We start from the raw sequence: 12,225 nt of genomic DNA, 5'->3' as shown, positions 1-12,225 counted from the left end.
TTATCAGTACCCAAGATGGTGAATAGTGTATATAGTGCTATATTCCATTTAACTAACTTGAAAATAGACCTGGTAAATCAAGTCCTTCCCTTCTGCATGGTTTCAAACATGAAGATCACCTGAAAATTTTTGAAATACCCACACGAGCTGTGACTCATTTTTATTCTTTCTAAATCAACAATGCAATTTAAATTCTAATTTGGAAATTCAGTTACCGACTGTACCTTCAGTTCAACAGCTGCAGCATTTCACTTTTGTCAACACATATTGCCAATCATGTATCTTGGAATACAGTTTGTTAAATGCTTAAAGGCCATCAAGAATGAGCTTTGGAGTTAGCAAGTCAGCTGGGGTGATCATTTTTAGACGCCAGAGGGATGAATAAACTAAAATTGCTTGGAGAGACAGGAAATAATCTCTTTCTAGGGGTATTGCTTCTCTGTGCTCTGTTCCACATTTTTTCCTAACAAAGCACTCAAACAAATAATAAGAGAAGCATTAATGAGAGAAGCATTTCTATCTTTCCTTCTGCAGAAAGACAGCCTGAGGAGGTAACTGCACTAGTTCATGTGACTGCATGCTGAATGCCCTAAATTCTCCTTCATGAATACTTCAAGAATAAGGTTCAGTTAGTGAATTCTTTTCTGCAACAGATCCCTGAGAAATAGACTACATAACAGAGAAATTAGAAAAGATCACTCATAATACGTGTATAGGATGTAGCCCTAGGTGATGATTTCTTTGTCTCTGAGCATCTTAACTACTTTAATTTTGGAATTCCAGTGGGCACGAGGATTAGGCCTGGTATAAATCCCTACAATGGAGCTTCGGGACCCTCCATCTTCAGGTTGCTAAGTAATATGTTTTGACAATGCATGAACACCAGAGGGCACCCACAACCTTAAAACATAGTAAAAGGCTACTTCCCTTTCTGTGAAGGCAAAGAATGTAGGAAATGGTCAATTATAGGAATTACAAAAATTAACCAGGCATGGTGGTGGGTGCCTGTAGTCCCAGCTACTCGGAAGGCTGAGGCAGGAGAATCGCTTGAACCCAGAGGTTGCAGTGGGCTGATTGTGCCACCGCACTCCAGCCTGGATAACAGAGCTAGACTGTTTGAAATAATAATAATAAAAAATCGACTCAAGCATTTCCCACTTCTGATATCCTGTAAGATACTCCTTATGTAAGGACTTGGTGGTCGAAATGTTTGTGAAAACCACAGACTTCATCTGCCCCAGGAGATTTCCAATGCACACACGTAAACATGTTTTTTAGAAGTTCTTCAGTGAAGAAGAAGTACAAAGGAACCTGTTATAGTAGCAATCTATTACAATCCTGCTGTTTCAGTGTTCTGTAAAACACACTTTGGGAAATGCTGATCTAGTCCAATCCCTGTTCCAGAGAAGGAACAGCTCAAACTATCCAACAGAGGCCTTCCTTCTACATGGGTATCTGAACCTTTTAAAAAAAATCAGATACATTCTTAAAGCAGAGTTAATAGGAATAGCAGCATTTACTGAATATATATATATATATATATATATATATATATATTTTTTTTTTTTTTTTTTTTTTTTTTTTTTTTTTGAGACGGAGTTTCACTCTTGTTACCCAGGCTGGAGTGCAATGGCACGATCTCGGCTCACAGCAACCTCCGCCTCCTGGGTTCAGGCAATTCTCCTGCCTCAGCCTCCTGAGTAGCTGGGATTACAGGCACGCGCCACCACACCCAGCTAATGTTTTGTATTTTTAGTAGAGACGGGGTTTCAGCATGTTGACCAGGTTGGTCTCGATCTCTCGACCTTGTGATCCACCCGCCTCGGGCTCCCAAAGTGCTGGGATTACAGGCTTGAGCCACCGCGCCCGGCCTTTTACTGAATATTTATACTATGACAGGTTGTATTTTAAGCGTTACTGTCTCTTCTCTTTCTTCTGTGTGTGTATATATGTGCATATGTATACATATATGTATATGAACACATATACATACACATACACATACAATACCCAGCACATAGTAAGTCATGAATAACTGCATTACCTAGGAAGATTCTATAGTCCATGTGGGAGAATAGAAATGAACATTCTGTCCCTGATTAGAAAGGTAATCGTCTATTATGTAAGTCTCTTATCTATGAAGAACAATTGAGAACAAAGACATACCTCCCAGATCCCTTCCCTGGGGATTCTACTTCCTTTCTCTGAAATTATCATATTATTGTTAACATGACTTATTTGCAAATAAATCTTACATGACCTAGTAATATGTATTAAGTTTTATTTAGCTCTTTTTTTTTTTTTTTGAGACACAGTTTTGCTCTGTTGCCCAGGCTGGAATGCACTGGTGCGATCTTGGCTCACTGCAGCCTCTGTCTCCTGGGGTTCAACCGATTCTCCTGCCTCAGCCTCCTGAGTAGCTGGGATTACAGGTGTGCCCCACCATGCCTGGCTAATTTTTGTATTTTTAGTAAAGACAGGGTTTCACCATGTTGGCAAGACTGGTCTCGAACTCCTGATCTCAAGTGATCCACCCGTCTCAGCCTCCCAAAGTGCTAGGATTATAGGCGTGAGGCACCAGGCCCAGGAAGCTCTTGTTATGTTGAGTTTTTGCTTTGTACTTTCCAGGAAGGTAGCCTGCCCCTATATGTCCAGGACAAGTTACAGATGAAAATGTTTTATCTTCCACATTCCATTGTTTGTAATTCTTTTGTGCCATTTTGCTTTCCACATTGTAATGTTTGAGCTTCTCAAGCCTGTTTGTTCTTTTCTCTCAATGTTAAGCAATGAAATTCCAACAGTGAACCTTGAAACTAGCCACTTTCTAGCTAGCTACAGGTGAAATACATTTTGACATACCAAGGAGAAATGTTCCCTCTCCTCTCTCAACTGAAAAAAGCAGATAATATTTTCCTCATCGAATGTATTCACAAATGTTATACATAAAACGGATATTCTGTGTGAACTTCAAAGGTTGTCATGCCCTGTGAATTATAATATCTAAGAAGACTATAACTCTGATTGGTTGCCTTATTTACTATGTGGCCCTGGTAATAATATATAAATGGATAAATTGATTTTTCAAGCAAAAATATTTGGGAGTTTTCTTTGTCAAGCCATAACAGCTCATCTTTTTTCTCTCACATGTATGGAGGTTAAAACAAATCAAGCCTATGGCTTGGTGGATTTTTTTTATTTAAACAGTGTTAGAGAATCTAATGTCATCCTTGTGCCTCAATTTCTCTATGCTTAAAATGAGCATAATAAGGCACAGTGTTGTTAGAAGACTGAATTAGTTACAACAGTGGCTGACTCAAAAGTACCACGTTAAGTATTAGTTCTTCATTGTTGGGTGCGTTCCCGAATGTGATGTACACACAGTGTGGTGTGCACCATGTAGATGTGCCATAGAGACTGTTGACAAGATTTTGAAAAGAGACTGTGCCGTGAGGAGAAAGAACACTGACTTTGTGTACAGCTTTACAGTCAGTAGCTGTGGAGACGCAGACAGATCATTTAGCCTCTCTGAATCCCTTTTCTCCTGATCTGCAAAATGACAGTAATAATAATAACCTATCCTGCCACTTAGAATGCCTTAGAGGATCTCTAGAATTAATGTATGTGACGGTGCTTTGAGTCTGGGAACATTTAATGACAATATGAATGCTGATTGTAATGAAATGACAAAGTGGTCCTTCAGAACAGAGATGTTAAGCCAGGATGATGAAGGTATGTTAGCATGCTCTAGATAGAATCAATCTCTCAGGTTATAGTGATTTCTTAATGTGCCACCACATTTATTCAACACTTTTTCATTTAATAAACACCTTTTTTTCAAAGAGACTGCTATGTGCCAGGCATTGTGCTAAATACTGAGGATAGAAAATCATGTAAGACAGAGAATTTGCTTTCAGAGACCTTACCACCTAGTACAGGAAGACAGACATGTAAACGTATACGGGCAATATGGTTTGATAGCTGCCAGTCATATCTTACATATCATGTAAGTGTTGAAGAAGTAGGTAAGGGAAGGAGTTTAAGGGATCATGCTCAGCTCTTGGATGGCAGAACAAGGTCCTAATGTGGGACCTTACACTGTCTCTCCCATACTCAACATCATTCCAGAGAGATGCAAGCTGATGAGTGGGCAGAGCCTTTCAAATGTGAGAGGACCACAGTGACATGTATGGCAAGGCCATCCATGCAAACTGCCGGAGACCTTACTAGAGCCAACTTACTGCTGGAGACCTGACTAAAGCTCAAAGTTGATCTTCCTCTGAACATGGGGCAGTACCTTTCAGAGTGATTGTGAGAAGCATAAACTAATAGTTATGCAAGAAAAGTCAGAGGTCTATTGAGCAATGCAGTGCCTATAGTCACCAATACTACTTGCCTAAACATTTGCTAAGAGAGTAGATCTTACGTTAATTATTCTTTTCACAAAAGGAAAACATTAATAAAAATAATAGAAAAGAGCATAGGAGGAAACTTTTGGAGTGATGGATGTGTTTATGGCATAGATTGTGGTGATGCTTTCATGCTTGCATTCATATCTCCAAATTCGACATTAAGTATCTACAACTTTTTCTGTCACTAATCTTATCTCAGTAAAATAGTCTTGAAAATCGCTTATGAAATAATGCCCTTTGCACCAACTCGGATACCACTGGAGGCTATTATCTTAAGCAAATTAACACAGGAACAGAAAACCAAATACCCTATGTTCTTACTTACAAGTGGGAGCGAAACCCTGGATATTCATAGACATAAAGATACCAACAATAGAAACGAGGGACTCCTAGAGTGGGGGGAGAGGGAAAGGGGAAATGATTGAAAAACTAATTACTGGGTACACTAGGCTCACTACCTGGGTAATGGGATCAACTGTACTCTCAATCTCAGCATCACGTGATATACCCATATAAGAAACATCATGTGTACCCCTGAATCTAAAATAAAAGTGGAAATTATTTAAAAAGTAAAAACAAAAGTTGCTTAATACATTGTTGCTGATAATTCTTGAAGTGAGTTGAATGGTGCCATTGTTACAACTTAGTACCATCAGCCAACTGTATATAGCACTATCTTACGCATTTTTAAAAAAATCTGCACCAAACTGTACACATTATAAAGGTGCAGTGTTTAGAGTATGGTCATGAGTTTGGGGGGTAAAATCTGTTTTTTAAATAAAATAAGTAACATATCATTTTAAAAAGGCATGCTTCTCAACAGTCTGTTGGATGCAAATGTGTCTCAGAGCATTTAGAAGAAAACATTAGCAACTTCACCTTTATTTGATGGAAGTAAGTGCAACAAGCCTCAGGCACCTGAACACCATTTAAACTGTGACATGTAGACTAGGCGCAGTGGCTCATGCCTGTAATTCCAGCACTTTGGGAGGTTAAGGTGGGAGGATCACCTGAGGTCAGGAGTTTGAGAGCAGCCTAGCCAACATGGCAAAACTCCGTCTCTACTTACAATATAAAAATTAGTTGAGTGTGGTGGTGGCCACCTGTAATGTCAGCTACTTGGGAGGCTGAGACAGGAGAACTGCCTCAACCTGGGAGGCAGAGGTTGCAGTGAGCTGAGATTGTGCCACTGCACTCCAACCGGGACAAGAGAAAGAATAAGATTCTGTCCCAAAAGAAACAAAAACAAAAACAAACAAACAAAAATGTGACATGTATCTGAAGCCATGATGCTCTCATCCATTTTCCTTTGTAATTAAGATTCTTCTGCTGTCATAATTGAACGTTATGACTTTTCATTGATGGTGTCAGATACGGAGGGAATAAAGATAAAGAAACATACTCACCGATAGGATCTGGTCTCCTCTCTGGAGCTCCCCACTTAGGTCTGCTGGTCCACCAGCCAGAATGAAGGATACAAAAATACCTTCTCCATCTTCCCCACCTACAATGTTGAAGCCCAGGCCAGTGGAGCCTTTGTGCAGGACCACCTTGCGGGGCTCTCTGCAGAAAGAAATAGAGAACACAGCTTAGAGGATGATCCATTTAAGATTTAGGTTGCTTTTACTTTCATTGGGACAAATGATATCAGCAACTCCCTACCTATAAAGTTGTTTCTCAAACTGAGATAACATTCACACATCAAGAAAGAGGCTAAAATCAGGATAGATGTTTGAGTTCCTCACTGTAACAATCGCCAAAATACCATGTAAAATCATTCCTTCATTCTAAAAATGTTTCTTTTCTTTTTTTTTTTTGAGACGGAGTTTCACTCTTGTTACCCAGGCTGGAGTGCAATGGCGCGATCTCGGCTCACCGCAACCTCCGCCTCCTGGGTTCAGGCAATTCTCCTGCCTCAGCCTCCTGAGTAGCTGGGATTACAGGCATGCGCCGCCATGCCCAGCTAATTTTTTGTATTTTTAGTAGAGACGGGGTTTCACCATGTTGACCAGGATGGTCTCGATCTCTTGACCTCATGATCCACCCGCCTCGGCCTCCCAAGGTGCTGGGATTACAGGCTTGAGCCACCGCGCCCGGCCCTAAAAATGTTTCTTAAACAATCTACTTCTATTTTTGTTTCAAACATCTGTTTTTGTATTGAGCACCACAGCAGCACTCAGTAGGACGGACATACACAAAAGGATGGAGGGCTTTTTGGGGACAAGAGACTAGATTGAATTCCCAGATCATGAAAGACTTTATATGCCAGGTTGTGAGTTTTCTGTTTGTTTGATTGTTAATTAAAATTTATTGTGTAGGCCATAGGGACTCATTGGAAGATTCTGAGACATTAAGAATATTTAAATTCATTTTAGAAAATTAACAGATGGTCCTACGGAGGGCTGATGGAAAGGAAAGTACAGATATGACGGGAGGTGGGAAAACCATTTGGGATGCTGTCTAGTAATCCAGCTGTGAGGAAGTCACAGCCTGAACAAGGGTGACAGCAGTGAGAATTTTAAAAAGGGTAACATGAAAGGAAATTTGAAGGGAGAAGCAGTAGGTCCAGAGATGACTCAGACATTGGAAAGAGAAGAGAGCAACTAGCAAAAAGAGAGATGAGTGGAATCCAGGGTCATGGGATGAGTATGATTTTTGACATACTCAGTTACAGGAAATAGTGGGATATCCAGGTGGCGACATTCTGAAGCAGCTGGAGATAAAGGACAGGAATATGGGTCTTTGGAGAGAATGATAAATGCATATTTGAGGGTCATCAACAAAAAGGTCAGAGATCAAATTTTGAGCCAATAGTTCACTGAGTTTGTGTAGAGGTCAGAATAATACGGAATTGTAGAATGTAAAAAGTCTTAAAAGGCATTTAGTTCAAATCCTGTATCAGTAGTTTTAAAAAGTGTTCTGCAAGCCTTAGGCCTGACCAAGTTCTTATTTGTATCACACACCCTCCTCTCCCAAACATCTCAGTCCCTCTTCTATTTTCCAGCTCTTAATGATGAAAGAATAAGAGCCATCCAATATACTTTATACTAATGACTACAAAGAGAATTTGTTATTTGCTATCACATTTCCATGCATCAAATGATGCATTATGTATACATGCCTTATTATGAGGAAGAGTGTAAAATGCACATCACAACTTGAGCTGTAAATAATAAATTAGATAACAACGCATTAAGTCAGAGATAAAGTGTCAAAGAGTTAACTCATTTCGTTCTACAGATACTTTGTAAACACCTACTCTGCCAGGAAGGTGTTTCAAGTGCTCAGAATGTTTACAAACAAAACAAATATCCCTGCCCTTGTGGGCTTACATTCTAATGAAGGTAGACCATGAATAAACAATAGATGCAATAAATAAGTTGATTATATAGTATATTAGAAGGCAGTAAGAATTCTGGATAGAAAAAAAATTGCAGGACAGTGTAGGAGGGATAGCTTGTGGCAAAGAGGGCCTGCGTAGGATGCATTGAGAAGGTGACATTTGAGAAAAGATTGAAGAGGTGAGGAAACTAATCATATTACTATAAAAAGGAAGAAGATTCTGGCCAGAGGAAAGGAACAGCTAATCAGATCCTAATACGGAAGGGTGCCTGGTATTGCCAAAGAAGAACTAGGAGGCCAATGTGGCTGAACTGAGTGAATGAGGAAGGGAGAATGGTGAACGATGAAGTCACTGTATTAGTTTTCTACTGCTGAGTAACAAGTTACCACAAATCTAGCAGGTTAAAACCAAACCCATCATTCTCTTTCAGTTCTGTAGGTCAGAAGTCTGGGTGGTCTTGACCGTGTTGTCTACCTATGCTGAAGTCAAGGTGCCAGTCAGGCTGAGCTTTATTGCAAGTTTCTGTGAAAAAAATCTCTTTCAAGATATATTTAGGTTGTTGGCAGAATTCGGTTTCTTGTGGTTGTAGGATTGTATTAGGGTTCTTCAGAGAAATAAAACCAATAGGCACCCACACCCCTACACACATCTATATTATATACGCATACACAATAAGGGATTGGTTTTTGTAGTTGTGCAGGCTGATAAGGCCCAGGACCTGCAGCTGACAAACTGGAGACCCAGGAGAGCCAGTGATATATACTAAACAGTTGCAGGCGGAGACTGAGTCTGAAGGCAGAAGACGACTGATGTCCCAGCTTGAGGACAGTCAGAAAGCAGCAGCAAATTCTCCCTCATGTTGCTTTTTTATTCTATTCAGGCCTTCAGTGGACTGCATGAGGATCACACACTTTGTGATAAACAATCTGCTTTATGCGGTCTATTGATTTGCATGTTTATATCATCCAGAAACACCCTCACAGACATACTGAAGACAATGTTTAACCAAATAGCTGGATACTCAATGACCCAGTCAAGTTGACACATGAAATTAACCATCACAAGGAATAAGGTACCCATTTCCTTGCTGGCCATCAACTGGGGCCTATCTCAGCTACTAGAGGCCATCCGCATTCCTCACCACTTGGCTCCCTCTATCTTTAAGCCAGTAATGACACAATGAATCCTCTTCACATTTGGAAACTCTGACTTTCTCTTCTCCAACTAGCTGAGTAACTCTCTTTATGTGATTAGGCCAGGCCTACCCAGATAATTTTCCTGTCTTAAGATTAATCGATCAGTAACCTTAGTTACACTTGCAAAATCCCTTTTGTTCTGTAAGAACTTAATTGTGGGAGTAACACCAGGAGGTAGCTATCATGGGTCCCTCTTAGAACTTTGCTTACCACTATCAGACAGACAACAGTGCATTCATTAATCCTGTAGGGCCTTGTAGACCATTTTAATAGCTTCGATTTTACTCTGAAAGAAATGGGGAGCCTGCTGGAAAAATAACTTGACCTGACTTCCATTTGCAAATGATTCTTTTGCTGTAAAACAGACTCCTCTTGCAGCTGGCGGGCATGGGAGTTCAGCTCCCCCTTGGTCACGGAAATACCAGGGAGCGAGAGGCAGAGCATTCCACTCATTCTACCTCATTGCCACTAGGTGGGAGTAGAAGCTCAGCTCCTCCCTCGGATCCAGGCACACCAGCGGGGGACAGAAGATCGGATGCTGACTAGCACTGCCTTGATCACCTTATTCTGTCTCCTTACCTCCGCACGCGGGTAGCAGCTCAGCTCCCCGCAGGGCCCTGCCGATACTGCGCTAGCAGGCAGCGTGGTTTGCCAACTAGCAGTTTTCTCCTACTTCATTGCCACTGAGCAGGGGTGGAAATTAAGCTTCTTGCTGGTCCCCATCAACATGAGGAGTAGGGGGATGGGACGCCAACGAACGCCATCGCATTCCAGCTTGTTGCTGCTGGGTCAGAGTACAAGTTCAGCTCCCCACTGGAAAGTGGGGCATTGACGAGCACCACCTCATACCCCCTTGTTCTGCCCGTTTGCTGCCAGATGGAGGTGAAGTTCAGTTCTTGTTCTGCCTGCTGACAACAGCCTAGCGGAGGAAGTGGAAGGCCATCTTAGAGCTGCCCCTGTATCTAGCTCTCTGCACAGCACCGCTGACAGTGCAGGGTTGAGGGGAGAGGTTTTTCTTTGGTGTTTGGCTAGCGTACATCGGTCTTATCAAAAGTTTTCCCGTTTTACTTGGCTATCTGTATTTTCCAGTCATTTATCTCAAGGGAGCAGGTTTTACTCGGGGCTCTTTGTGTCCGTACTTATTGGCAGTTCCAGGCTGCAGTTCCTCCAGTGTTGCATTCAAATACATAACAAGCAAACAACAAAACCCAAAAATAAAACAGAGTAAGTCCTGGAAACTCAATACAGTATGCTTCCTTTCCATACCAGTCTGCTGCCTCCTCTCCAACTCTAAAGTCTTCCTATATTTGTTTTATTATACTCAAGGTTTTTTTGTTTTGTTTTGCTTTTTAAATAAGAGGGTGGGTGAGAGAGAAATGACATTTTAAAGGTAGAAGCCAACAGAATTTTGATGAAAAGGTTGTTGTCAAAATCTCCCTCTTCCCCCAGAATAAACACATGTATAGACATTCTTAGTGGGTCCAACAGCATTGACGTTTGCAACTACTTTGAAACAGATACAGAAAGCAAAATAGATTGATGATGGGATAGACGGGTAGCTGTATGATAGAGCAAGTACACAACAATGTTAACAGGGGAATCTACGTGGCAAGTACATGGATGTTTGTTGTAAAATTTTAAAAATTTTCCTTGTTTGAAAAATTTCATAATGAAATTATGAGTAAAATAACCTGACAAAGAAATCATTAGAACTGTTTAGATTAGTGAAGCAAGACTACTTGCCTAACCTCTTAACTGAGTTTAGTAAGTAGCAAAGGCAGGATTAAGACACAGATTTTTCTGTCTCACAATCCTAAAGTCTAGAATATGGTATCTGTCAGAGATTGCAAACCAGTAAGTCAAAGGCTGAATCTGACTCACAATATTTACAAATGTTTGAATTAGTTGCCCAAGTTTAAAATTAGGAAAATTTGCATAAAATATGGATTTGTGGCTTCACATGAAAAAAATGCAGCCAGGAGCAGTGGCTCATGCCTGGTATCCCAGCACTTTGGGAGGCTAAGGTGGGCAGATCACAAAGTCAGGAGATCAAGACCATCCTGGCCAACACGGTGAAACCCCATCTCTACTAAACATGCAAAAATTAGTTGGGTGTGGTGGTATGTGCCTGTAATCCCAGCTAGTCGGGAGGCTGAGGCACAATAATCGCTTGAACCCAGGAGACAAAGGTTACAGTGAGCCAAGATCATGCCACTACGTTCCAGCCTGGTGACAAAGCAAGACTCCGTCTCAAAAAAAAAAAAAAAAAAAAAAAAAGAAAAAAAGAAAAAGAAAAAATTTGACATTCCATCAACACTAGGCTGTGAGGCAACACTTAAGAGTATCGCCTTCTTTAGAAGGATCATTCTTTCTCTAGTTTGACACAGTTCTAACCCCTTTCTCATGTTTCTCAGACAAAAAACGCTGTCATTGTACCACATTTGCACTTCTTACAAAATTAAGAGGAAAGTATTTCTTGTACTCATACTCTTATCAAAAATGGGAAACTGAAAGCTTTGTGGAGGCAGTATTATATTTTACCAAAAAAGAGAGAGTAAGATTTCTACGGAAGTAAAGATCATCCTTACATGTTTTATATGCAATGCAACTTTACGCAGGGAGTATACAGCTTTCAAAGGTCATTATGAAACATCATTCCCCATTACTCATCTATGTTACCCATCTGGGGGCATTTTGTTAGTCACCCTTGCACTTTGACATACTGCTTCCTGTCTGTAAAAACAGAAAACATCTAATGTTTGCGTGACACATTTTATTTATTTTACCTGGATCCCATTTATTTCAAACTATCTCAACAAATCTTTTAAAGCAAATTATTTGAAATTTTTGCAACTGAGAAGATTTAAATGCCTTTTTAAAAAACAATTTTATATCATAGTGAATTATGATACTTATTTTAATAATGAAATGACAAAAAAAGATTTGTAAGATGGAATGCAAATAAAATGTCCTAAGCACTCTTCAAATAATTTACTTTTTCTAAATTAAATTTCTTATGCTAATAACCTATGACAGCAATCTGTAGATTTTAAAGCATGTTCACATATATTTTTACTGTTAGAAGCTAAAAAATCTTTAAAGTATTACAAGTCCTATTTTACCAATGCTTAGGTAAATCAACTTGTCTACATTTACACAGCTAGAAGCATCAGAGATGGTTTCTTTACTATAAGTGTTTCATCCATTCACTGGAGAGGAAACTTAAACAATGAAAAAATTAAAAAACTAAGCTAAAATTAAAGTATATAAAGTATAG

The 12,225-nt window shown here is 40.0% G+C and overlaps 1 protein-coding gene across 20 annotated transcripts in view; it reads right to left on the bottom strand.

Annotated features, from left to right (window-relative positions):
• Positions 1-12,225, bottom strand: part of DLG2 (discs large MAGUK scaffold protein 2) — a 2,103,224-nt gene that overhangs the window by 369,539 nt on the left and 1,721,460 nt on the right. For all 20 annotated transcript variants that reach the window (XM_074400260.1, XM_074400268.1, XM_074400258.1 and 17 more), the window contains one exon: positions 5,816-5,972. In XM_074400260.1, the coding sequence (XP_074256361.1) occupies positions 5,816-5,972 (157 nt within the window). The remainder of the gene's footprint in view (positions 1-5,815; positions 5,973-12,225) is intronic.

Source organism: Saimiri boliviensis, chromosome 6 (genome assembly GCF_048565385.1).
Source record: "Saimiri boliviensis isolate mSaiBol1 chromosome 6, mSaiBol1.pri, whole genome shotgun sequence".
NCBI classification, from domain to species: Eukaryota; Metazoa; Chordata; class Mammalia; order Primates; family Cebidae; genus Saimiri; species Saimiri boliviensis.
This window is presented reverse-complemented; position numbering and strand designations above follow the sequence as displayed.